Raw genomic sequence first — 27,536 nt, forward strand, 5'->3', positions numbered from 1 at the left:
CACAGTACAGCCGTTCAGCAGGAAGGCCCATGCTGGGAGCACATTTAGCTGCTGTATATTCAAAACAGTTAAAAATAATTAATTGTTCTGCCTATAAGCTATGGAAATGTGTCACAGGGTGTTTCATTGACACAGTGTGCCTACAGTATCTTTCTAACCACCATTGCCCTTGTTAGGGTGTGGAAAGCTGTGAAAGCCCTACAGTGGAGTTAGAAATATGTTTCTAGATACTGCTGATGTGTCAAAATGTAAATTAACCTTCAGTAAAATAGCCAGGCCCTGGAACATGTATGATGCATGAATGAATACATGGTTATATTGCTCATGATGGCAATTACAGGCCCAGAAACTCATTATAAATACAAGATCAGTATCAGGACTATTACGTATTTTTGATAAATTGCCTTTTTTGGACCATTTTTGTTTTTAATAATGGATCTATCCAGTAGGTTAGCCCTCTGGTACACTCAACTGCTGCTGAAGTTTAGCATCACCACAGAATGTATTAATTTTATCTTTTTTATCCATTAAAATGAATGAAGCTGAGTTAATGAGAACATGAGAACAATGGGATTTATTATGAAGGAGCTAAAAATCACACTTTCCTTAGAATAATGTTGTTTTGGTGTGTGGGAGAGGTATAAGGTAATGTAAATAAATTATAGTTGAACTTGTTTAATTTAAGGGACAGCTAAGCACATTTAAAGAGGGCTTTCCAATCCTTGTCCCAAAGTGTTTATTGTTGCTCCGGCAACCCGGCACATGTAGTTACAGTGAAGCTGATCCGCCTCTTTCCTCTTTTAAAGAGATCAAGTTAAAATGAAACGTGTAGTTCATGTGTCTTTCTCGGAATGTTCAAATCTTGAGAGTCTTTTCGATGTCTACATGCAAAACGCCGGCATGAAATAAAAGAAGAAGAGAAAACTAAGCGTCTTATGATTGCTTCTCTTTGGAAAAAAAGGTAAATTTTGAATTTTAAACATTTGTTTCGCGGTGCTTGTACTATGCAGTCTTAAATTACTGCAACAATGGAAACGCTGTATTAAGTTACGACGTACAGTGTAAGTGTGGACAATTCTGATGACAAGTTAAATAAGAAAAGGGCACAAGCTATTCGAAAACAATTGCTGTAACTGTAACAAGAAAGACTAGTAAGAAAATGCGGGTGCATACGATACATTAAAACACATTAAACTGCATTAATATTAATTTTGTAGTTGCATTATTAATTATTTTATTAATAATTAATTTGCAATTCAACAAGGTACAGTAAGGATTAATAAAAATCCGCTCCACACACCATGAACTATAGCTATTAAGAATGCAAAGTGAAATCCGCTTTCAGACAGGACAAATAATTTTCCTTTTCTCTTCAGATTTCTCAGAATTGTACCGATGCTCCTTAGAAGCGATTTATTTTTGGAAAGTTCCTAGTGCGCTGGCAGCTGCCATTTTTCCTCTTTCCCTCGTCTTTCAAATCAGCTTTCAGCTTTTGGACGTCTTGCGTGTTTTTACATTGCTCGTTAACAAAAAATCAAATGGAATTCCCCCCCAAAGACCTATGTATGAATTTTCAACAATTCTGAAATGTGTCTCAATTCGGCTACCATTATTATTATGTTTTTAAAAAGCCCCCTGTAATATGCGACTGTGCACGGCTACAGGTGAGAAGTGAACTAGGTGACCTGCGGATTTAAGGCGGCTGTCACCTCGATGACTGTGTTGTCACAGGCTATATTTCCATAGACTGCGTTTAAATATTGCTGCAGCCAAATCCCAGACGCCACTAGACAACAAAACCAAAACCAATAATTGGGTGTAAAAGCGCTTTCTTTGTTAATGTAGTTTGTGTCACGACTGACGCAACTAAACCTTGAGCCGTCTTGGAAAACGAGATAAAATTTCAAGAACTAAGAAAACAGTTACTCAGCTATGGAAAAGTGTATTTGGAATAGTTCTGAAACGACACAGAAAATCCAAGATATAGATTTGTATGGTGTTTTACGATTTCTGGTGTGTATTGTAGGAGTCAGAATTATAGTAGTCGGCTTTATTTATATCAGTTTGTGTATCTCCTAGTCACTAATAACAACTAACATTTCATTGGCAGAACGGGACACCCGACCCCCACCAGTTCAATCTAGACTGCGTCCTTTACGGTAATTTGTCTTGATACCTCTCAGTGCAAAAAAAAGACTTACAAAAGCGTCGTTCAGCGTGCCAGCTCACATTCATTTTTTACTCTCAGGAATGAGCCTAGCTCGAGGTGGTCGGATGCGATAATTTTTATCTCCGAGCCGAGCAGTACGGAGAAAGTCAGACGCGCACTGTGCGCGATTACCATGCTGCAAGCCAGGCACCTCTAATTTGCATTGACTCAGCGCTTGTCCGGCTTGATTAGTTTAACCAGTTTTCACTGGTTTGTTGTATTAGATGTCAGTGTATGATGGTACAATGCAATTGTGTTTGTGCTGTCCACATAGCGCTCAAATCGTCACGTTCCTGGGAGCTAGATACGCAAGGAGCTAGATGTTGGACATTTTCAGATCCATTCAAAGGATCTTAAGAGCGTAGCAGATCCCATCAAGGGTGGAAAACGTAGTAAGTAAGGTAAAGGTTTATTCCGTGCTGAAAAGAAAAGAGACACAATGTTTGGGCTGCAGAGCCTTCTTGGGGTCAGTAGTATCAGAAAGAGGAGAGTAAGTCATCAGTCAGGGTCTGTCAGACAAACAGGTCCTTTTTGTTTTGGATGTACTATTCCAATTCAGCGATACAAACATTGTGACTGTCATAGTTTAAACAGCTTTTTAAGCATATTACAGTTTGAAGCGAGATATGGAATTATGGAGGTAAAAAATATCCTTGTGATGGACGTTCTCGTGTTTTTGGTCCACTCTCAGGGCCTTTGAGAGCTGTGTGAGCCCCCCGTCCTGCATTCTGACCAGCGGGCCCCTCCCTGGTGTGTGAGCTGCGCCCAGGACAGAAGACGCCCGAGCCCAATATGGCCACCGCCCCCAGGGAGGCGGCGGACGGCGCTGCAGAGCTGTGCAAGGAAGGGGATAAGCTCCTAGGAGAGGGAGAGCTTAGGAGGGCCACTGCTCTGTACACGTCAGCGTTCGGCTGCCACGCCGGGACCACCGTCTCCCACGTGCGTGGCCTGGGGGGGGCCACGTTGGCGGGGGTCGTTTCCACTTTGGAAGCCCGGCTGGAAGAACCGGGAGAAGCTCAGCACCCCGGGGAGAGCCCTGGCCCCAACAAAGGCCTGGCGGCTGTGTTCCTGTCCACGCTGGTCCCCAACAACCTCGCCGCTAGCCTCTACAAGATGGAGTCGCTCCTGCTGGCCGCCGGCCGGGGCGCCGACGAAGTGGCGGCGCGCTGCTCGGCCCTGCTGGAGGGGAAACAAGACCCCTGTCCGCTGGGTTCCGCGCGCCTGGCCCTGGAGCTGACGCGCGCCCTGGCCAGCCTCCTCTCGGAGCCTCGCGGGGCCCGTGGGCCGAAGCTCTACCTGCAGGCTTTCCACGCAAACGAGGCCGAGGCCGCCAGGCTCATCAGGAGCAGGCAGGCCCAGCTCCTGCCCAGAATTGTCGATGCCTTCCTGGAGAGACTATCTCTACAGACACTGGGGGACGAGACAGAGGCTGAACAGGAAGGGGGAACCGAAGCTCTCCACCCAGAAGAAGCTTCCAAATACCTCCACTTCTTATCAGCCATCGCCCCCGGCGACACACGTGTGCAGGAGCTCCAGGCCGTGGCCCTGCTCCAAGCTGGCAGCTTCGATGAGAGTGCACAGGCTTACTCCCTGGCTCTGGGGGAGACAGACTTGCAGGCAGAGGCCCGCGCCGGCACGGAAAAGACAGCTGCGCACTGGCTGCTGCCTGAAAGAAGAGCCTGTCTCCTGGTGGGCCGAGCAGCCGCCCTCTTTTCTGCGGGAGGCCGGGCAGCGGAGATGTGCTGGGACCTCAGCGAGGCCTTTGGGACTCACCCTGCCACTGCCAGGCTGCAATTCCAGCAGCTGTTCTCGGACCGTGGGGCGGAGGCTTCTGCCTGCTCTCAGCTCAGGCAGCAGGCAGAGAGGGGGCTTTGTGAGTACAGGGAGGCCGTATTAGGGCGGCCTGATCTGCGCTCCTCCAAAGGGGTGGAGTTGCTGGATCCTGTCATCGCAGGGCTGCAGGCCCTGTGCCACCTGGAGCCAGGAGGGGGCAGCAGAGAGCTGCGCGTGAGGCTGGCAGACTGCCTCCTCCTCCGAGGGCAGTTCCGGGAGGCCCTGTCCATCTGCAGCCAGCTTGCGGCAGTCGCCCCAGCCCAGCAGAGCTACCAAAACACAGTACAGGTGCTGCAAGGGTTTGCGCGCTTTCTGTCAGGCGACCAGCAGGGTGCGCTGGAGGACTTCCAGGCGGTGATTGAGCACAGCGCCCCACACCCCTCCAGCTGTGTGCGGGCACTCTGTGGCCGGGGGCTGCTGCGCATGCTGGCCGACTCCCACTACTTGGCGGCCCTGGACTACATGACAGCAAGCCGGCTGCACCCTCAAGAGACGGCCCTGACTGTGCGCTGCCTCATCCCTTGGAACCTGCGGGGGCTGCTGTTCACCGTGCTGCTGGAGCAGGGGAGGGCCATGCTGGAGGGAGCTGGCAGGGGCAGCAGCCAGGGCGGACGGAGCCCCTCGCCCATCCCCGAGCAGCAGCAGCAGCAGCAAAGAGATCAGTCCCCGTCTAGACTGCCTGAGCGGGATTGCTGCTCCTCACACAAGGAAGGGTACGCCCCTCACTGCCCTCGCTCTTTGGATTCTAATGCTGCGCTTCTATGTTCTCCCTGTGAGAGGACTTGTGCCGGCTGTGAGCTCTAGGTTTTGGGAAGACAGCTGTTGCGTGTCTGCTTGGCTGCTGCATGTCTCTGTGGGTCTGGATGTGTATGCACAGCCATCCCAAGAGCCTGTATTTTGTGTGCGTACACCAGGATCACTTAAAGCAGCGGTTCCCAATCCTGGATCTGGTGCCCCCCGTACCTGCTGGTTTTCATTCCAGCCCACCTTCATGAGATCAGTGAAGCCTTACTGGAACATTTGCGTTTTGTTTCCAGTCCCAAGCTTGGGATTTTATTTCACTTTCAAAATACAGTGATTAATGCTCCAACATGTTGGAGCTGGGAACAAACACTTCCAATTCATCTTCTTCTTTCTCTTCCACTTCTCTTTTCATTCCTTTTTCCTTCTCGTCAATGGAGGGTTTGATTGTGGGCCTGAGCAGCAGCTGTGTGCCTCACCAGGACCAGGACTGGGAACTGCTGCTCCACAGCCTTGATCTGTGAAGGTGTTTGGGCCTGTCTGCCGTCTTACCTGTGCGACGCCCCCACCCCCACCCCGCTCCTGGATCTCACGGGCTTCTGTGTTGCTCAGGACCCCCGCGGGGGTGCAGGCGCTGGCAGCCCTGCTGATGGAGCTGGAGCCGGGCAGCGCCGCGCCGCGGATCCTGGCAGCCGACGCCCTCTACAGGCTGGGGCGGGCGGAGGAGGCCTACCGCTTGCTCCTGTCCCTCGGCCACCCGTCTCCCCGCTCGCCCGTTCTCGCCCGCCTCGCCCTGCTCCAGCTGCACCGGGGCTTCCTGTACGATGCCAACCAGGTACGGGAGCACCTCACCCAGAATGGCAGCGGCTGGCAGGTCACGGGTGGAAGCCCGGCTGCTTTTGTTGGCTGTTGACTGGCGACTAAATGCAATCCAGCACCTCGGTTTGCCTACTGCACTGCTGCAATGCAAGCAGGTGCGAGCCCAGGGTTGGTGTTAAACCTGTGCTGTTAAACTGGTTTGGATTTCTCCCAGGACCAATGAGGAAAATATTGGTAGTTCACAGTTGCAGATCTACTCCCACCCATGATGAGATATGGCCATCCCTTGCAAGATTGCGGTAAAACTATAGAAATGGCGGTCGTGCTAGGGGTTGTTGTGATAAAGAGAAGGGTTTACCAATCTGATTGAAAGAGAATGTCAGGAAATGTTCCCTATACACAGAGCAAGCAGAGTCTCTGTTAGTCTGCCTCCCCTGGAAGGGGTATGAATAAAACTAGCTTGATCAGGGATCTGTGGAAACTGCTGGATTTTAAAAAAGGAGGTGGATTTCCCTCTAGAGAACGCAAAACAAAGTGGATGAACTGTCATCTATACAATCACCAGCTGGGGGCAATATTTGCCAAGATTTTACATATTTAACTGGGTGGCTTAGCTTTTTAGCTTTTCTCCCAATAGCCCACACCTACAGCAGTACTGAGACTGCAAATTATGGCTAAAACCATCCAGGTAGTGTAGATTGCCAACAATTTTAGTTGTTTTTGTGAGCTGACAGTTAAGTTTCTACTGTAAATAGAGTTGATCGCTCTGTGTTGAACTAGCAATGGAACATTTCAGTGGTTTGACTGGTCTGATGCTTGTGCTGAATGTCACATGGATGGTTTTAGGGATCTGCTGCACATTGTAATACAATCAGTCAGACACACGAAATTTTGTATGAAAGGGGGGAAATTAACATAGAAAAAGAGAGAAGAAGATACAGACACTGTCGCAGAGGAGATAGAGAATGAGACTGAGAGAGACAGGACATGGCCTGACCTGAGTACTGTCTTAGATTACAGTCACTGTTTGATTAATGTTCTCTACTGTCGGCTTTATCTGTTGTTGTGAAAGAGCTAATTGCTTTCAATTGCAAAGTGGATTTAATGAGCTACTAATGGGCTTCTTGCCACATCTTGTCAGAGAGAAAATAAATGAAAATTAGATAACCTCAGGGCAGCTTCTTAAATAACCACTTGAATGCTGAAATGAGCAAGGCCATGCTCTTCCGTAGTGAGTCAAATCACTGACACTGACTCCTGCACTGGATCGAGCTTTTATTTTATCAGCAGAGCTGTATCGGGATGGACTCTTATCCTTCAGTGGAGAGAGTTTCCCCATTGAGCTCGATTAAAGTTCTGTATGGGGCTTGACGTCTCTGCAGGTCTGCTCCACTGTACCTTCCCTCTCTGTCTGCTCCTATCATTTCCCTCTGCCCAGCTGCTGAAGAAGCTGACCCAATGTGGTGACACCAGCTGCTTACTCCCCCTGCTGGCAGTGGCAGGAACAGCAGACCGGGCACTGTTACAGGAGCAATGCCACACTGCTGCCATGCGCATCCTGGAGGGCCCCAAAGCAGACCTCAGCATCCGGGAGGCAGTGTCCTACCTCACCATCTCCATCATCGCCTCCGGTAGGCACAGTCACAGCACCCTGAGCTGAAGGAACAGACTCTCGAACCTGAAACACGCACTGGTGCTTTCAAACATGAGCAAGGGGTTTGTGGTGCATGCACAGATAACCAGTAAGACACATGCAGCCCACTTTCCAGTAAGGCTCTCTGGAGCTCACAGCATGCCCAATGACAAATGTCAGGCATGTCAGAGGAGAACACACACAGAGCGAATAGTGATTCTCAACTGAGGAGGTATTACATTTGAAACATAATTGGCAATATTGAATTTTATATAGATATTATTATTGTTGCTAGACGCTGTTAATCAAATATTCGTAATTCCTGTCACCAGCGTGAGTCCTGATCCACCTGATGTGCATTATCCAATCAAGTTTCTTCTTTTTTCTCCCCTTTGAAGCTTGAAGCTTCAATTCCACCTCAAGGCATCGTTAAAATAGTAGTGCTAGAGGGGTTAGAGACCTAGTGGAATTGATGTGAATCGTATGACCAAACCACAGAGCCCAATTCAAACACTTAGTGGACGACCACAGACATCCTGCTGACACTGCCTAAGTTGAGGTCTGGCGCAGACCCCAGAACATCTGTGTTAAAGCAAAAGATAGGAGGCCGCTACAATGGAGGGACTGTGACTTCCTCTACTGAGAGACACAAAATAGGGAAATCAATCTAAATTCAATACATTGCAAACAGAATTAGAACCATCTGTGGTACTTTGATAGTGAACTACTTGTCAAGCTGCCTAAACAGTTAACATACTGTAACTGTCCAGAGAACCTTACCACAGTGTAAATTGATGTTTTAAATGTTTTATTTTGGCCTCCCTTGTACAGTATATGCTAGAATTCCCCACTGTTTTTTTCTTTGGAAAAGGAAGTATCCATAGTTACTTCTCTTTTTGTTTTTCTGAACTGTCTTTTTACTGGGATGAGTGAGTGTCTTATGATTGACTGCCTAAAGTTAAGGTTGTTTATTTGGATCTTGAGTAACACGAGGAAGTGTGAAGAGAATTGAAGACAAATCTCCTTTCACAGTCTTTCCAAAAACCTTTTTTTTTCCACAGCGCATTTATTTATCCAGAAAGTAAATCAGCTCAAATTGCTTTACAGTTCCTGGAATTTCTGTTCTCATTATTTCTTTTTTTTTAATTGAAAAACGGAGCAGAATATATATATATATGTGCAGAACAGCTAAAAGCTCAGGAATAAATCAGTGCTTAATGTTTGCTTAGACAATTACACAAAACGCCCTGTCTCTGTAATGCTGGAGTAATAAACATGTTCTGTGGGAGTGTTTTTTAACCTAGCTCAGTGTGCATTATCCATTGCTATCAGAGTAGAATACGTGCCTATTGCTATTTTTGTTTTGAATGCATGAGGATCTGGAAGTAAATGTTAGGGGTTTGACTGCTATGGAGTGATATGTATACGTGTGCTACTAGGGCAAGAGTTTGAGAAAAAGTGAACTCGTATTGAGCTCTGAAGTTCTGCTCTTTCTGTTACTCAGTGTATGACCTGACCTCCTAACCATGAATGGACAGGCATTCATAGAGAACATTGTGCTCAGAGCCTGAGGTTTTCTTGGTAGCACTCTTGAGGTTACAAGTGATAACACATGACTCAGGAGCAGCACTGTCAAATGTGCCCAACTGTACACAAGCTTCTGTCAGACTTTTCCACCCTCAGGCCTGTTTCCCCACCTGCAAGTCAACGTTTTGATGCTGCCAGCACTTCTTTCAAAGTCATCAATGCATTGCATTATACATAAAGCTTAACCATCTTCTAGATTTCTAATATATATAATATTTAAGCAAGCAGTGTATGAGAGTTTATATGAGCATAGATTGCAAAACTAAATGACTTAATGTTTGTTGGATGAAGACCCTGGTATGTTAATATTGACAAACCCTGCACTAAGACCTGTTGTCATTCCTCTTATGTTTTTGGCGTTATTGCTCACTGAGGGCAGGCGGTGTGGCTGAGGACTCCCTCTTGGCACGGGCACGATGCTATGCCCTCCTGGGTCAGCGCAAGACTGCCATCTTTGACTTCAACGCCATCCTCAAGGAGCGGTCTGAGCATGTGCAGGCCCTGTGTGGGCGGGGCTTCACCTACCTCACCCTGAACCAGCAGAAGGTGACACACCTCCTCCCAAAAACACCGGAACTGGAAACCACAGGGAAACATGATTAATGGGGCTCTAATAGACAAAGAGATTAGTTGAAGCCAGTGCTGAAAAAGGCACTGGAGCGGCAGGGTGGACAGAGAGAGAGAGAGAGAGTCGAATGGGAGAATATTATTGAAAGGGAGTGTCAGCACTGATAAAGTGCCTCTGTGGTTCCATTCTCCTTCCCGCTGTGCTGATAGTACAGGGATGTCATTAAGATAAGGCAGATTAGGGTCTGTTCTCCAGCACAGGCTCAATACACGCATGGGGATACAGTAGAGTGCTGACACCTGCTGAATGTTCACTTCAGAGGACCAGGATAGGGACTGAGGGAGTGGGGGAGAGGGGCAGAGGTGTGTGTATCTGGCATGCCAGGGGATGCTGCACACAATACACATTGCTCTTTACACTATAGAGGCATACAGCCCTTTCTGTCTGAGAATGGACCAGAGGTGATGACAGAAGCTACAAAAAGAAGTGTATTGACACAGGAGGGCTGGGTGAATTAGACAAAAGACATACAGAGTAAAAGAGAGGTACATAAATGCAGACAAAGATGGAAAAAGAGAGTGTTTGGTGTACGGAGCAGTGGTTAGGCTCTGGGCTCCTGACCAGAGGGATTGTGAGTTTGAGTTACCTCTACAGGTACCCATTGCCCTGTGTAAACTGCCTCACCAGGGATCAGAGTGATCTGAAGGCCAAGCCTGTGATAGACTGGGATCAAATCCAGGGACTTAACGTCTCTTTCATGCTATGGAAAGCAGGAAAAGCTGTGGCCTGATGGGCTACACCAGCACACAAAGACATGCAGAGACAATGACAGATACCTTGTTTCCACAAATTACACTTCCATACTGACTCCGCACTAGTGTGCCTGTACAGTCCTGTATTTATTGGGCATGGTGTATGATATACAAGATGACACCCTAAAATAGAGTATAAATACAGTGTGGAGGAGTGGTTAAGGCTGTGGGCTGACTGCTGTTGTCATCTTATCTTTAGCTAAGTACATTTCCAAATTGCAGCACTAAAATACACTAACAGCATGAATGGGTCTGCTTTGGATAAAAAGGGCATCCAAATAAAGTAATAATAATGCAATACCTATAACTATTATAATAACAGAGTCTCAGGAGCTCTCAAGATGGAGACGCCAGGAACCGTAATTAATTATTTTCAATTTAATTCACCCAGTTTTAAGAGCAATTGTAAATCAGGTGCTTCATATGTGTGTGTTTTGTGCTTCAAAAAGAAAGGAACTTGCTAAATACAGGACCCTCCATCCTCTTCTTCCTGCACATAGCTGTGCTGACAGCAGTAATTACAGGGTAGGGAGAATCACAGCGAAAACAAGCTAACAGCTTGAGGGAAGAGCAGGCAGGACAATAAGGGATAATGAACTTTTAAATGACGCGGCCTGGTACTCAAAACTGCGACACCTGACCAATTGCCATCTAAATAACACACCAGCACATCACCACTGCCTATTTTTAACATGATTGCTATTGTTTGAATGTTTGTGCTCTGTTTTCTCTTGCATGAAAAAGGGAGCTAAGCAGACAGGGCTTTGCTGATCTGTCTATAGAGTCCTCTATCTCTCCAGAAAATGCATTGCTGGGATGTGTGTTTTGAGCTAGGCAACTAAGCCATAGTTAGAGATTTAGGGTGGAGAAGCCAGCCGGAACACCAGCTTGATCAGCTTGGTGCCAAAATGAATAGCAACACTTACCTGTGCCCTGTCTGGCCAAGCATTTATCACCCACATGAGGTTCCTGTGCTCCTAGTTCCACAGCACACCAACAACAGTTCTCAGAGATGATTGGGATAGATGGAGAGATCAGGGGACATTCACCAGTTTTCAGGATGCCCTGTACCTGTACTAAGAGACAGAAGATTATTAAGGTAGAAAATGAATATGGTGGAAATTAATAAAGAGAGCATTCATTTTAGGGGACCCTTCTGTTTGTTCCAGGAGTGCACTCAGGACATACTTGCAGCACTCCAAGTGGACGCTGCAGCTGTCACGCAAGACATCCTGTCTCTGAAAGAGAAGGCCAGTAAGCTCATCTGTGATTGGCTGCACCAGCACTGTAGGACGGGGCTCTCCGAAATCACAGCAGCCAATGCGGTTCCCTGCAGGGAGGAGCTTCTGAAAGAGGCGTTTCTGATTGGAGGAGCCCTGATGAAGATCGACTGCCGAGACCCCAGGTGGCACCTGCTCTATATCGATACTCTACTGGCCAGAGGTGAGAGGAGGGGAGCAACTGGCCCTTGAGCTTGTCTGAGCAGCCCCGTTCCTGCTCTGTGCTGTGGAAGCAGAGAGCAGGTCTTTCTCTTCCCCTGATGGTTACATTTTCTGAGCTGTTGCTCCAGAAGCTGCTTTCAGATTCTCTCTTTGGTGCAACAGGGTAGTATTGGGTCTTTTCAGCCTACTAAGGTGTACCTGCAGCAGTTTCTCTCTCTAGGCTTCAGATGTCATTGTGGTTTTAAATCCTCAAGTCCAGTACAGCAGTACTGGCTGTCCCCTCCGCAGTAATGGTACATGACTTCTCTCTCTCAGGCGCCTTGGAAGCAGCAGGCACGCACCTGCGCCAGATTTTTGGGCAGGAGCCGCGGGAGGCGGTGGCCCAGGCTCGATGGGGGGTGGTAGAGGCGTGGCAGAGGAACGCCATGGGGGCGGCGAGGGGCCTGAGCGAAATCGCGGAGAGAGAGGCCTCGACCCTGAGCTTCCTGCTCACCCTCCTGAGTGCGCAGCACCGGAAACACCTGGCGCAGGTACTGACACAGCCCCGCTCACAGACACCCCGCTTGCTGATGTAGCGGAGCTCGTGTGGTGACGTCAGCGCCCTCACTGCGCATAGCAGGGACCTCAGCTGCCTGGGCTGGGGGAGGTCTCCTTTAGCTCATGCGGTTGGTGCCCTGTTGCGCCCCAGGTGTGGGGGACGGAACGGGTGGCGGGGGGCACGACCCCCCCGTGTGGAACCGCGATGATCACACTTACAGACACAAAACCACACCCACGGGTGCCACAGGCAGAACAGTCAGAGGATTGGACACTGGCAGGTGAACAGCCAAAATTCAGGCATTAGACCAGCAGGATTTTGAGAAAGCACAATAATCTATTACAGGGGACAACATCGGGATTATCAGCCCATAGCTGGATGATCATCATTTTGGCCCTGAGAGTCTGTATGTAGCAAACACAAAGTTACTGTTGTTTCAGTATTCCTAGTTGGAGCCTGTGTGTGGTAATGGGACTGACAGACAGATGCTAAGTATGAGACTGCCTGCAGGTGAGGCACAGTGATGTTTACAGTGGCTGAGCCACAGTAATAATAATAATTATAATTATAATTGCTTACACTTATATAGCGCTTTTCTGGACACTCCACTCAAAGCGCTTTACAGGTAATGGGGACTCCCCTCCACCACCACCAATGTGCAGCATCCACCTGGATGATGTGACGGCAGCCATAGTGCGCCAGAACGCTCCCCACACATCAGATATCAGTGGGGAGGAGAGCAGAGGCTCTGCACAGAGCTCTGTTAAGTAGCACTGTGAAAAAATCCAAACATAACAAAAGCTCCCTGGACAAAGGCTCACCACATGTTTTGGGTTTTCAGATTTCCCTTTTAACTGCTGAAAAGACTGTGGCTTTTTAGGACACGTGAAAAGTGAATTATCATCAACATTTTGACTGGTGGTCTTTGATACACTGCAAAAACATTCCATCGACTTGATGAAAGGATCTCTTTTCTGTGAGACTTTGTGGTCCTGTCATGCTCATTCAAAATCAATTGAATGTTTTTGTGCAGCCCCCCCCCACCACTCCCACCACCCAGAACCACAACAGACACAAAAGACAAACATATGGCAGTTGAAAAGTAAATGGGAATGTGATCTCTGCTGGTTTGGTGAATATCTGTCATCATAAAGATTCAGAAATGAAGGACGTTAGAAATTACTGTTAAAAGGAATTCTGGTGCTTGTGAATTACTCAACTGGCCCACTAGGTTTATCTTAATGGAAAGTTGTGATCTGGATGAAACCATACACTTACAGCTTCATGGGCATCTGCAGTGTTGCAGTGACATCAGTGAGAGATGCACCACTCCTCCTGTCAGTGCTAACTCTCCTGTGGGGCACTGTGGCACTGTGGAGTGGCAATGCCACATAGGGTGGCATAAAATGAGAAATACAAACAATCAAAGAGTTAATGCTGGCTGCAGCTCCACACTCACCACAAGTTGCTCAGTTGCTCCTGGGCATCTGCAAGGCTAGATGGATGAACTGGCCCACCAATATCAAATCCTAATGGTAAAAAGTAACTGTAGGAGAAAATGATCCGAGTGAGTGTGTCTGAGCTGGATTCGCGCACACACAGGACAAGCAGATGAATTAGGCTCAGCCACTTTCGCCTGCTTGCTCCACGATCAGAGGGAGAGAGTGCGAGGTCTGAGCAGTGGTTTGCCCAGCTCCTGCCCTGGTGTGTCCCATTACCCAGAGCTCCATTAGCCTTCACCACTCACTGCCCTCCAGAAGGCTCCTGCTTTCTCTAATTGCTGCCACTCTGTGGTTTCTCCTTTAATAACGTATTATTAAGGCAATTATCCCTGGACATTTAATAGGGATTACACGATGTTATAAGCAGTTTCAGCCTGGAAGAGGAGGGCAGTTTTGACAAAGAGACAGACCACTGATTCTCTGCAGCGTGAGACAGCCTGCTCGGAAATAATGACCACAATATGCATTTTTAGTTGTTTAATTTGTCTTCCTCAGTTTCCATGTCTCGTAGTCATTTGATGCAACAGCAATTTGAAGTTATGGCTTATTTCCACAGTGTAGGTCTCCACACAGCTGATTCCTGTCAGTGCTGTTGTCGCAGTGTTGGCCATGCTGGTACAGAGGTCACTGGGGTTTTCTCTCACTGGCAGGCTGCAGCGGAAGAGGCAGGCTGCGCGTCCGAGCGCGGCCAGTGGGAGCAGGCGCTGGCCCTGCTGACGGTGGCGGTGCGAGCCGGAGGCGAGGCGGCGAACCCCCCCCACCTGCGGCAGCGCGCGGCCTGCCTGGCGCGGCTCGGCCTCCACGAGCGGGCCGTGTCCGACCTCCAGCTGGTCCTGCGGAGCCACGCGGGCCCGGGGCAGGACCCAAGGGCGTGGGCCGGGGATCTGTGCCGACGGGGCCACAGCCTGGCGCTGTCTTCCCGCGAGGAGTCCGCTTTGGAGGACTTTGCCCGGGCTCTGGATCTGCACCGGTCCCAGGCTTTGGCCTGCATCGAGGCCGGGCTGGGCAGGGCTCGGCTGGCTGAAAGCTTCCAGCGGGCTGCGCTGCGACACTTCGGGCAGCAGCGGCTGAGCGAGGCCTGGCGCCTCGTGGACTACGGCCTCAGGGTGGATGAGAGCCACGCCGAGCTGCGCAGGCTGAAGGCCAGGATCAAAAGAGAGGCGGCTGGCTCGTGCATCGTCAACTAGAGACCCTGAGAACGAGGTCAGAAAGTACTGGAATGGGACAGGATATCCAGTTACTGTGCCGTCAAGCAGGACCACCAATAGAGCTTCTGTATTGTGAGCAAGGAAAGGGTGTCCTACACAAATTACTTGATGAAGAATAACCAATTATTACCAAGTGCAATACTCATTCTATCCGTATCAATAGCTGCAAGAGTGCCCACACTGGCGTTGCTTTTTTGCTTTAGTGCATTTTGAAAATATTCCAGTTCGCCAATTCATTTTGCATGAGACAATCCCCACTTTGGGGCCGCCAATTGTTCATCAGCTTGGTTCGTCTCCTTGGACGTGGTATGGGGGGACGACGGCAGTGGCCATTCGTCATACTGTCGTGCATTTTAGAGGCCATTGCAATCTGTCACGCTGCGGGGTCCAGAGGACAGTGCAGGAGGTGCACAGTGATGAAGAGGGGGCTTTGTGGCTCTCACAGACAGCACTGCAAGCCCACTGCTGCTCTTGGGGGCTGTTGCTGACTGTTGAGGATTACCTGCTACAGCAGAGTGAGAAGTGGAACTGGGTATCCCAGCAGTTGGGGTGTTTGTTTTGCAAAATGTGCTGGCTGCCAGGAAAACAACTGAAAAAAAATGTTATAGACATTGGAGATCAGATACAGGTGATGACGACATTTTAGTGGAAAACGCAAAGGAGCACTTGCCCCCTTCCTCCACCATTCAGAAATAAAGAATGGCCTCAGCACCGTCGTGTCGCTCTGCAAATCTGAGCAGCATGGAAGTAAGCACACTTACGGGTGGCCCCCTGGGCAAATGCAGTGTTGTGGACAGACTCTACAAAGTCAGCTTAGAATAAGCAAACTGGGCTTCCTCTAAAACTTTCATGTGGAAAACAGGTTTGTTTTAGTTGAAGAACAGAAATCCATAGGGTTTTCTGGCTGTGTGGATTCTGTCTCTCCAACATGAAGTTTTAAGATGCTGGTTGACCTTAAAGAATACATTTAAAGCAGAATTGCATGGTGTAGTAATCAGGGCAGAGGGAGACGGTATTCTTGTATTTCAAAGGCTGTAACGTCAGTGTGAACACGCTTCTTCAGCATCGTATTTGAAAAGGGTTCAAGCTAAAACTTTTATGTTTTTTTTTTAATTCCCCCCAATTTCCTGATTTGCTGAAAAGCCAGTCAGTGTCCTGAAATGGACAGTTTTCTTGAGGCTCAAACACGGGTTGCAAAGAGAATCCTCATGGTGGTGTGGCGATGGAATCAAAAAATAAAGTGACCCACACAAACTGTTGGGGAAGAAGAACATCCAATGAATATTTATATTGCAGTTTTCATTTCTCTTAGTCTTTGCCCTGACTGGGAGGAAAACCAAAATGATCCAAAAGTTCATTTGTTTTGTATTCATCATCAGTATTTGTAGACGGGGGCAAGAACTAGTGGGAACACACCGTTACAGAATGTATTGTATATTACCTTACACTGCGTTTTTATTACCATCAGAATTTTTCCCTTTGGAATGCAGATCTAATTCATTGGTTTACTTCTAGGTCTCCTGAAAACGCAGTCTCCTGCAAATTAACACTGGTCCAGGAAAGTCTTGCTGAAGCTGTGCCTGGATCATGCTGTGCCTGGACTGTAAGGTCTGGGTCATCTCCTGGAGGGGAGCATGCAAGGCTGGGCGTGTCTTAAAGGGACAGGAAATATTCTGAGTGGAGAGAGGTTGTAAATCGGAAAGACGAGATGGGAGGATGGATGAGGGACGATCACGGGATGGTGACACCTGCACCAGAAAAAGCCAATCATTGTATGACAAAACGCCTTCTCTGGGCTTTCTTAGACTAGAAAGGCATTGTGGGCGATTGTGAACAAGTCGGTCTGTGTTGCTGTCTCACTGCCTATCTGGAAGACTGCCCTTCTTAGACAGATAAAGAGCAGTGGTAGCTAATGGGCAGGGAATGGTAATGCCCATTGGGAATCACTGGGATTAGTTCCCCTGGATAATCTTTCCCTTGGAGAAAATTGAATCTGTAATTGAAGAAACCCTCAATTCACATTAGGTGCTGTGGATATCAACAATGTTGTATAGCCAAGATGGGCATATGAAAGGATGATAAGACGGGAGAAATGGAAGCTTTATGTATTTTTAAATGTTTGGCAGAGTATGGCATGCTGCAGTGATTCAAGAGTTGTTCCCTCAATGTCAGAACAAAGACAGGCTGCAGTGCTGACCCCTCGCCCTCTGTCTCACACACAACACACACACACACCTACCTCTCCAGATGAAAGAAGATTCTAGGGCAAGCTTTTAGCAGGTCTTTGCTAACTCATCTCTCAAAGACAACCTGTTTTCCCCCCAAAACAGACATCTAATGAAAAAGCTTTCAGCTTGTTTTTCATTTGCTAATCAGAAGCACTGAAGCATTCCCTGCCTGGGCAGCCACAATTGCACAGCAATATACCTTGCTCAACTAATAAATCTCTAATTGCTAAATTAGTTCTCCCTGTGCTGGTACACAATTAGCAGAGGTGCTCTCAGAAAACAAACCCCAGGCTTGATCTCTTTCCTTGGCAGAAAGTATGCTACTTGCATCAGACCCAGACAAGAGACAACAAACAGCACAAATTAACTGTTAAGATTAGAGAGCAAGGAAAGGTGAACTGCACGAGGAGTGTGTTCCAATCCTTCACGTCTTCACCAAAGATTTGTTTCTGGAAGACATTGCTGTTCTTTTACTGAAATGACATTCTGGGTCCAGACATAGAACAAAAATTGCTCCTTCTGCACAGCTAAACAGCTAACAGCAGAAATGGACAACTTTAAAAAATAAGAAAAAATAAGAAAAAAGTTCAACTTTGATCCCTTTTGGCAAAACCCCTGAAGAGATATTTGTCTTTGAGGTCGGCCCCTAAACTAACTCTAAAATAAATTGTTGACACCCATCTTTAAGGGTTACAAGAATATAAAAATCAGTGAGGTCAGGTATTCTCAAGAACATGAGCAGTGCTAGCTTAATGCCCTTGCTTCAATGCATTGATTTCTTATGGAGAAAGCCTATTCCAAAAGCACAGGATGCAAGGCAGGACTCTATCTTGGACAGCACACCAGTCCATCGCAGGGCAGTCACACACACAAGCATGCCGGGAATATTCAGAGACACCAACTAACCTGGCCAGCTTGTTCTTGGGAGATATGAGGAAACCAGAGATAACCAAGACAGTGATGGGGAGAGCATACTAAATCCACCCAGGATATACCCTAGTCTGGAATCAAACCCATAATGCAAGAGCAGTGAAGTAAATAAACAGTAAACAGTTCCTCCATCAGAATCTAACTGTTCAGACCAGAACTGAAGAAAAGCCTGTTCAAAACGATGCACTGGTCAGCTCATTCACATTCTCTCCAGCTGTTTGAATTGGTATTCACTCATTGTCTAAGAAGAGACGGCAAAAGTTTGGGAAATGAATTGGAACAGGAATTGCACAATGCAACGTAAAAACAATGAGGAGCTGGTGATAAGCTCAGAGGAACTGATAAGAGGGTGCTGGATGAACGGAGAATTACAAGAAGGGGAAAAGTAGCTGATGTAAGATTGAAAAGATGGTCTCTGTAAAAGTAGAGCATTATCTCCACAAGATGAAATTGATGTTTTCATGAATCAAAATGAATGCAATGCTGTAAAATGCCGCATACATCCCAGTGCAGACAACAGGACAGAGATAGAGGGAGAGATGGGACCGAGTATTGTAGAGCTGATTTTTGGGTTTCTGAAACAATACTAAAATCAAAACTTTCTCCAGAGACCTTGGATAGCTCTGTAATTTTTCTTAGCTTTTGTCCATATGTATTCTAAATGTCCTAAATGACTTTTTTTGTTTAATTATTTGAATGTTGCTCCATAATGTCTTCATAATCCTTTCAAAACTACTATGCAGGATATTATAATCGTGTGCTTATGGGGAAATGCAAATAATGAAATAATGTGTGCACAGGAGGTCCCAGCATTTGCTGTAACATCATTCATAGCACTTGGTACAACACGTGTGACGTTCACTCTATGTCATGTGACAAACAGCTGTATGCATGTTATGTCATTTTGGCATGTGCCGGTGAAGCATTTCAGTATGCATGAGATTAGAATGTCCTGTGTAGCAGTTACAAATGGATTATGAAGACATTACATAGTACCATTGCTGAATGTGAGTTCAGGGCAGTGGAAAGGACTGGAGTCACAGAGAGCCTTGACATACATGTACAGTACAGCTTGAGTCCTGAGCTGTATCCACAAGTGAAGCCAAGCCCTTCCTCCACCTGCAGTTACCTTGTAATCAGAATGACTGGAAACAGTAGCAGAATTGCATAAACTGTGATCCACTAAACCACAATGAGGCAGTGCTAAAGCTGCAACTGTAAAACTTGGACAAAGAAACAACGATTGTCACCATCGGTGTTAGCGTCCGTACATTCGATGACTATGTTCTTGATTTTGATTCAAAATGTCAGTCAGAATGCCATCACAGGTGCAGTGGATTTTCTGGCTGACAGACTGCTTTTCTCTGCCAGTTTTACAGATTATTTTCCCTCTTTGCACCTCGAAGGGCCAGTACATCCCTCTTTGCATTAACTGCTCAGATCCCGTTGAGTTTCGTACCTTTCACAGACATCAGCCCGGAACAGTGCTTTCAGTTTTGTAAGCTCACTGATGGCAGCTTGTGATGCATCACACTGTCTGACTGAAGAACTATTGTGTGCTGTATTTTTTCCTATGAACACATGGATTTTATGATGGTACATTAAGAAGACAGTAAAGGTTTAGTCACACTCAGAGACTAGTCTATCTACTAATAAATTTGGCTGATGTACATCTGTACAGCTGGGTATTCTGCTGGAGTTTCAGTGCTCATGGATATAATAGCAGTGTCTCACCTGGGACTTGAAAAGACAACCTTCCAGTTACAAGTTCAGATCCCTAACTACTGCTGCGCACTACTGCTTTAGTCACACATCAGTCACACTCAGTGTGCTCAAACATTTTTGAGTGTCAGTTGGGACCAGCTACTGTAAGTCAAGTGTTGGTCCAGAATTCCTGCTGTTGACAGAGTAGCATTACTATCATGTAGTCGGATATCAAGAGATCTCAGAAGCTAAGCAGCTTCTGGACTTGGTCTCTCCTGAGATGGAAGACCTGTGAAAAATCGCAGGTTGTGGGTGTAAGTGGTGTTGGTTGACAACCAGATGACCCACTGGACCTGAATTTTCAATAGTACCCCATTACAACAAAAAACAGACACCATGCTGTAGGAGGCACCATCCTTCAGATGAGACATTAAACTGAAATCCTTGCCTACCTCGTTATTAAATATCCCCGGGCACTGTTACTGAAAGTAGAACTGTTAACCCTAGTGATATGACTCAATTCTATTCTGGATGCATGCAATGTGACCTCCCTAAAACGTCTCCTGTAACTCAATTTATACATCAGTTTCTTACTTCTCTCCCAGATCTGCTGTGCAGTGGGTCACCCAGATGGGTGCTGCACCTTAGTGGTGGACGAAGTGGGGTTTCTCGTATATGTAAAATATTTTGGGACACTCTGGAATAAAAATTTCTATATACAGCAATAATCTATTATTAAGAGGAGCATTTACATTCACATGATGTAACTGCAAATGAAATGGCAATCAGTGTACACAGTCGCTCACATTAAATATTTTCTCCCTTGAATGAGAGAAATACACTCACAGTCTGTGAAATCCAGAAAGGCACCAATTGGTTTTATCTACCAGCTGACATAGCAACATGTAAAACAGCCCAAAACACACATACTCCCACATGTTTTAATTCACAAGCCACATCTGATTGAAATAAGATGTACGTAAGTCTCACTTCTTTGCTGGAAATCAGATACGAGCAACAGGGATGAAATATGCAGTTTACCAATCCTCTGAAGTCCAAATTCACGCTTCTCATATGCTGTTTATTGATTTAATTGCGCAATTGGCACTTTGAATGTGAAAAATGTCAAAATGAACAAATGCTGGTGCTTAAATTAGGGGTGGAAATGCACAGCTGTTTCCCATCTCGACAATCCATCGATGATGTTTGGGAGTTCAAGTACTTTCCTTACAGATTGCGACAGGCGAATGAAACAACACCTGATCCTGGGTGCAATACTAACAGACTGGATTTGAAAAATAACCTGAGGCTGTTTTTCAATTTCCCAAAGAAAAATGCACTAACAGCCAGAGATGGGTGAACACACAGTACCAGACACACAGAGGGCATATGATAAGGTGTATTTGGATTTTCAAAAGGCTTTTGATAAAGTTTCTCATTAAAGACTGGCTCTCAAATTAAAGATGGTAAGCATTCAGGAAGATGCATTCGCATTTGGATTGAGCATTTGCTAAGAAATGAAGACATTAAATTGGTTTCTGTAAAACTCACCCTGATGTGAGTGTGTCCTGTCTAGTGTGTATCCTGTTTTGTGCCCATTGCTTGCCCATGACCCTGAATTGGAAGAAGTGGTTAGGAAAATGAACGGATGGATGAAGACATTAAACACAGAACACAGATAAGGGGAAAATGCTCAAGCTGGGTGATGTATTTAGTGGAATACCTCAGGGTTGTGTACTAGGACCACAGCTCTTCCTTATTTATATCAATAATCAAGATATTTGTTACAGTAAGTAAACCTAAGTTAAGTAGACTTAACTAAATTCAATACGATTTAGATAAAATTCAAGACTTGGCAAACACCTTACAGGAGAAATTTAATATAGACAAGTGTTTATTTAGAGCTTTGCATGGAGTTAGCAAAAACATAAGCTATGAAAACTGAGCTGAAACGCTACTTATGAAAACAACTTAGGTGTTAATGTTGACACATCATTAACATCTTCTAGACAACATAGAGAAGCAATTAAAAAGGGACACAAAACTTAAGGATGCATAGTTAAAAGCATAGAATTTAAATCAAGGGATGTTATGCTCAAACAGTATAATACACTAGTAAGGCCTCATATAGAATATCATGTACGATTGTGGTAACCACATTCTAGAAAATAAATTTTGCTGCTTTGGAATCAGTCCAGAGATGAGCAACTAGTTACATTCCAGGGCTTAAGGGAATGTCCTGGAAGACTATTTTAGTCTTGAGCAGTGAAGATAACAAGGGGGCTTAATAAAAGCTTCTGAGGTCCTCAGAGTCACTGACTGTCAACCCAGTGAGCTTCTTTAGAATCAACAATGAAACCCCAAACAGAAGACACAAGTGGAAACTCCATGGCAGTGCATTTAAAATCGCTGATTCCGATACCCTGGTTTCCTTCAAGAAACAGTGGGATGAGACCATACATCAATTAGCTATTAACTACAAATCAGGCTAGATGGCTGAGCTGCCTTCTCTCATTTGTAACCATTCGTATGTTCTTATGGCTGGAGACAGGCCTGACTCATGCTCTCGGCCTGCCACACAAAATCAAGAAACCCCTGGGACTTGATGGTGGGAATCACCCCGCACCCATCTCTCCTGCAGGCTGTGAAGGAGCCTCCAGCAGGAAAAACACGGAACAGCTGCAAAAAGCCCTCACTTTGGCGGGGGGCTTGTCTCTGTGCTGCTCCTTTCCGCTGACACGAGAGTTGCACGGGCTCCTGCCGAACTACAGATCGGGAGGGCTTGAACAGGAAAAAATGTAATTCCTTCCTTTAAAAATAGACCTAGTCAAAGACCAATTAACTTTCACTGGAATGTGATTCCCCCCCTGGGTGTGTGGTCAAACACATTGGCTTCAGTCTCGCTGGAAAAGCCTGCTCTGTGACCAGCACATTCCTTTTGCTATCCCTCTCCAGCTTAATTTCCCCAAACTAGCACACCACACCAAGACAGGGAAATCTGGGAAACAGGAGCTCTATGAAGAGAACAGACGCAGTGCCATTAGAGAGCAGCTTTCACTCATACTCCCCCCTCACACACACACACACACACACACACACACACACACACACACACACAGCCCCCCCAAGACACTAACGATGTTAACGAGCAGCCAGCTCCGGCAGCTCCTCTGCTCTCTAAGAGCTAATTACAGTGGCTAATAAACCTCTTAATGAGCTGTAATACTGCGGCAGAGCAAGGAACAGGCACTGTGCCATCTCAATCTCACACCTGGCTGAGGTTAATGTCTGAGCCAGTCAGCCTGGGTGCTGGCAATTATAAGCGGGCATCGCTTCACTGGGCCGGAGAGAGAGGACAGGGTGGGGGATTTGCAGGGGAGGGTGTGTTGAGGTCTCAAACTACCGTTTACATCTTCAATTACAATGATGGGAATCCGTTCGCTCGTGGCCTCATTATCCTGAGCTTCCAAGTGCTCTTGCTGTTCTCTCACTGTCTCGGTTGCATCTCCTGCGCGTCTCTGTTTCTTAACCCCCTTTGCATTCCCAGTTTCTTTTTGTTCTAACTTCCTCTGGGTTTCCAACCTCATCCCCCTCTTTTTCGTGCCCTCATCAGAAATCGTCCTCTGCCCCCCCCACGCTTTTTGGCTACTCTATCCAAGCTTTTTGCACGGATCCCTCCGTTTTTGTGTGTGTGAGTGCGTGAGGGTGTTTATTCCAGAGCGAGACAGGGGAGGGAAGGGAGAACAAGAAGGAAAGAGGAATCCCAGGGTGGCAGGGATGGCAAACACAGCTTCATTGAACTGCATATCTCCCCCACCCTTCCAACAATCTCCCTCATCCTCCCTACCCTGCCTCAGCACAGCCCTCACTCTCTCAAACAGCAGGCTGCTCGAGACTGCTTATTATCGCACCGGATCTCAGAGCGTGAAAAAAAGATTCAATCTCTTTCTCCTCCTCTCTCTCGGGCTCTCGTCTCCTCTCTCTTCCTCTCTCGCACTCCGTCACTCACGCTACATGCCAGAGCGCAGACGGACACAGTGTTCCCAGTCCCCGCACACAGACACACACGCGCGTGCTCATACACACACAGTCACTTTCAGCCACCACCACCACAACCCCTACCAATGAAAAAATGTAATGGAGGACAGAAGGTGGAGGAACTCCAAGCCAGCAAACCTCAGAGGTGCGTGCTCCTGTACTGAGCTGCACTGACTTGGTGCCTCGGAGAGTCTGGTCTCGGAGAGGACTTCAGCACACAGTAGGCAGGTAAGAGGACTTTGCATTCACTCCAGTAGCTTTCTGGTGCTCCTCCAATGCTTTGTGCATTAAAATGGCAAAGAAAAGCAGATGGCATCTTTGATGGTGCATTCATCTTTCACCTCTCAGACCCATGCAGTTTTCATCTCTCTGTGGATCCCTTTTGCTTTCACGAAGACTGATGACTGATGTTGAATGTTAAAGCGTATCTTCCAAGCATGTGGTGAACTCTGTGAATTCATGTCATGATACTGACGTGTCCTGTTAAAGCAACCCCAGGATATCTTGTTTCTTTTTGTTTTAAACAATATGTCTTTGACAGGCAGTCAAAACTCCGACAAATCATATTTTTAATCGAATTTCGGGATCTGTCAGTCCTGGTCTAGAGTTTCCATGCTGCTCAGTGTTTGTATTTGAAGAAAGAAGTGGTATACATGCCAAGCACAAATCTAGTTGTAACAGGATCTGCAGCACCTACTTTTTAACGTCTGCTCCACAGATCTTATCTGAGTTGGGTCTAAACAGACTTTCTGGATGACAGTGATGTTTGTAAGTTCAAATGAAGGCTTTCTATAAACATACTGTACAACAATGACTCATGTTCTTTATAACAATAACAGTGAACCAATACTTAATCAACTTTGCATGAGCAATAATGATCTTGTCAGAGAATCTATGCTGCCTTCCCTCAGGTTAATGTGTGTCTGCATCAGCTCTCTATTCAGCTTCCTACTTTATTCTGGTTTGTGGAAAAACAAATCTTTGAAAGTCAATTTCTGGTCAATACCAACCTTGCAAAAGTAGAATTCCTGTAAGAGAAAATTCAATTTAAACATTTGGAGAGTAGGTGGTATGGATTGTGTTTTAATGGTAAATTGAGCAATAACCATAGGTTCATGCATTTAGACAACACATAGAGCAAAGAACAACTGTATTTTTAATAGTTTCCAGTGCTGTCGAATACAGTCCTGACTAGTAAAAGTAATACAGTTGTAATAATATATTTAAGTGTAATATGTTTTTTAAAGGACACCTATCTGTGGCATTTGAAACAACAGACATACACTTCTTAGAAAGTGCAGAAAATGTTTAACAGTAGAGCTTTAAATATGTTTTTACCCCCACAGAAATAAGTGCCCAGGGTTCCAATTCTTCGGTACATAAATAGAGGTTAATGAACTCATCTTCAATTCTAGCAGTTTACATTTTGAAAGTCTAGAGGAATCCTTGTGAAACCAGAATGCGGTAGCTAGAATGTAGCTACACAGTTTTTTATTTCAGGCACCTGTGGGTGTTTATAAAGAAGTGATGCCAATGTTTAATAATACAATCAATGATTTCCCTTTCATTTTATCTGTACCCTTGGGGTATGGTTACTTTAGGTAAGAAATACAGTAGTCCATTGCATTGTTTTATCAATAATGTTTTGGATTTTTAATACCTGTATCAACTGCTCTCCTCTGCGCAAGACTAAAACGCTTCTGTCTAGTAGGATGTTCATTTTACACCAAGGGGAATTCTCTTTTTTTCTTCCTGATCTGCTTTGAGGGAAACAATATCCCTTTAATTAATATGGTAACCAGATTTTTGAGTATTATTCAAAATTAGGTCTAAACAGTTTAATTTTGAACATTACTTCCTTAAATTTAATTTCTACAGTTTTTCAATACATACTCCAGCATTTCACATGACCTCTCTATCGCTTTCCCACACAGCCCTGTGGTGGACAAAGATGAATCGATACAAAATCCTAAATCTCTTTCACAGATTGCATTTGATGAAACTTATCTTGTGCTTCTAATGTATGTACAAAGTTTTACATTCTTGAGCAAAAATCATCTTGAGCATTTGGCATCTGTTCTAAATAGATCCACAGGCCAGTCTTTCCATTGCTGATATGCTGCTCTGGTGAAGGAACATAAAGATTTGTCTTCTATATCCGGTTGAAGGCTATTTTTGCAACAGCTGTTATTTTACATTTTGGATCCTTCTGACTGGGAATCTACAATTATTTATCAATTTGTCTCACTGCTACCCATCAGCACAGGAAAACAAAGACTGTGAATGTGCTCCACCATTTAATGAGCTCCACACTGCCTTACAGGAGAGTGAGCCCCAGCTGGAGTGAGAGTGATGTGTCTCACACTGACGGCACTGCACGTCTACAAGCACCCAGTGAGTCCCAGGTGTCACAACGATGCCCAGCCAATTGTGTGCCAACTCTCAACAATTCCCAGGCTTAGACTGCATTGTCTACACTATAGTGCTGAATCAGTACTCCTAGTGAGAGTCTTAAGTGGTTGAGTCATTCAGGAGCCCCAGTAAAGGGACAGATTTTAAACAATTTTACCAACTACATCTAGCTTGTATACATTGTATTCCTGGAAGGAAATGCTCATTTTATATTTAAGGAGAGTGTCCAAGACTTCTTTTAACCCCATGTTCAGCCTTTGAATTTTCAATTCCCCACTCGCTTCTTCCTAGTGAGTTAAAGGAGAAAGATGCTCTCTGTTTTCAGTGCATGATCAGATCTCATATGAGCCTAGACTGTGAACTGTAGCATTTTCTTGGCAAGCTGAGTACAGACCAGCCTTTCACCAAAAGCAGGGCATAGATTCATATTTCGAACCCAGTCAATCAAGGTCACTTCGCACCCAGGAAAGCAGACCTTGGCTCAGGTGACCTGTGCTTGGGTCCTCCTTTGACCTGCTCAGCTGATGGCAGGTCCAGGCCAGGCGTTCCCACACGATCGTCACTTTCCAAATCCAAATGAAGCGCTGAGACCAGTGTAACCCTTCCCAGTGGTCTTGAGTCAAGCATGACAACGAGAATCTGGCACTTCTTGTGGGCCTGAGTTTCTGCTTTGGGCAAGCTGCCCATTTAATTAATTTACAACAAACCTGGCAGTTTTCCGACAGTGAAGAACAGGAAGAGCTGAAGTTCAGGCTTGGAGAAGATAGGTACTGAGATCCTATTTCTGCATCCTGACCACGGCGCCCAGCGCCTTCCACAGTTTACATCTCCCCAATCTAATTAAGATGGTTAAATTATTTTTTAATGAATTATTTCACTATTTTTGTTGTTCTGTGTTTTGTCTTCCAGCGGCCCCTGAAAAAGGTCTATAGTTATTAAGTAAACACAAACTGGGTTAGTCTTGCAAATCAATGTCCCAGCAGAGTAAATATCAATGTTTCTTTTTAGCGTTCTGACATTACTGACACTGATGTAATCCCATGGCCTGTCTGTCTGCACTGACATGATAAGCCATCAATGCTATTGACTCGTCAAACGATAAGATCGTTAAATATAGTTAAGCCACTCTTGGCTTGTACAATCTGTGCAATCTGTGCAATACGGGTGAGAGCTCCACTTCAGGGGTGAATGTAGCAAGCCCTTTCACATATGCTTTGGGATCCTTTGGGGATAAAAAGTGTTAAATAAATGCAAAAGCATTTTCCCTAAGCTATACTCCCTGGGTGGTCCATACATTTGCTACATGTAGAGCAGAATATCTTGGGCTTACCT

General features: G+C 45.9%; 2 protein-coding genes across 2 annotated transcripts in view; both read left to right on the forward strand.

Moving 5' to 3' along the window:
- Positions 1 to 2,906: 2,906 nt before the first annotated feature.
- Positions 2,907 to 17,218, forward strand: ttc34 (tetratricopeptide repeat domain 34). The gene is made up of 7 exons (XM_015336919.2): positions 2,907 to 4,755; positions 5,396 to 5,618; positions 7,041 to 7,233; positions 9,202 to 9,368; positions 11,372 to 11,645; positions 11,960 to 12,174; positions 14,335 to 17,218. The coding sequence occupies exons 1-7, from the start codon at positions 3,002 to 3,004 to the stop codon at positions 14,869 to 14,871; spliced, it is 3,363 nt and encodes a 1,120-aa protein (XP_015192405.2). The 5' UTR covers positions 2,907 to 3,001; the 3' UTR covers positions 14,872 to 17,218.
- A 6,497-nt stretch (positions 17,219 to 23,715) lies between these two features.
- The window catches only part of mmel1 (membrane metallo-endopeptidase-like 1), a 42,777-nt gene continuing 38,956 nt past the window's right edge, over positions 23,716 to 27,536 (forward strand). Inside the window, exon 1 of the mRNA XM_015337114.2 lies at positions 23,716 to 24,020. The gene's annotated coding sequence lies outside the window, so the exon portion shown is untranslated. The remainder of the gene's footprint in view (positions 24,021 to 27,536) is intronic.

The sequence above is a fragment of the Lepisosteus oculatus genome, chromosome 25, assembly GCF_040954835.1.
Source record: "Lepisosteus oculatus isolate fLepOcu1 chromosome 25, fLepOcu1.hap2, whole genome shotgun sequence".
NCBI lineage: Eukaryota > Metazoa > Chordata > Actinopteri > Semionotiformes > Lepisosteidae > Lepisosteus > Lepisosteus oculatus.

Coding starts and splice junctions, on each gene's coding strand:
- ttc34 (XM_015336919.2), top strand. CDS start 3,002: ATGGCCACCGCCCCCAGGGAGGCGGCGGACGGCGCTGCAGAGCTGTGC. Junction 5,619..7,040: donor TCCTGTACGATGCCAACCAG/GTACGGGAGCAC, acceptor CCCTCTGCCCAG/CTGCTGAAGAAGCTGACCCA. Junction 11,646..11,959: donor CGATACTCTACTGGCCAGAG/GTGAGAGGAGGG, acceptor TCTCTCTCTCAG/GCGCCTTGGAAGCAGCAGGC.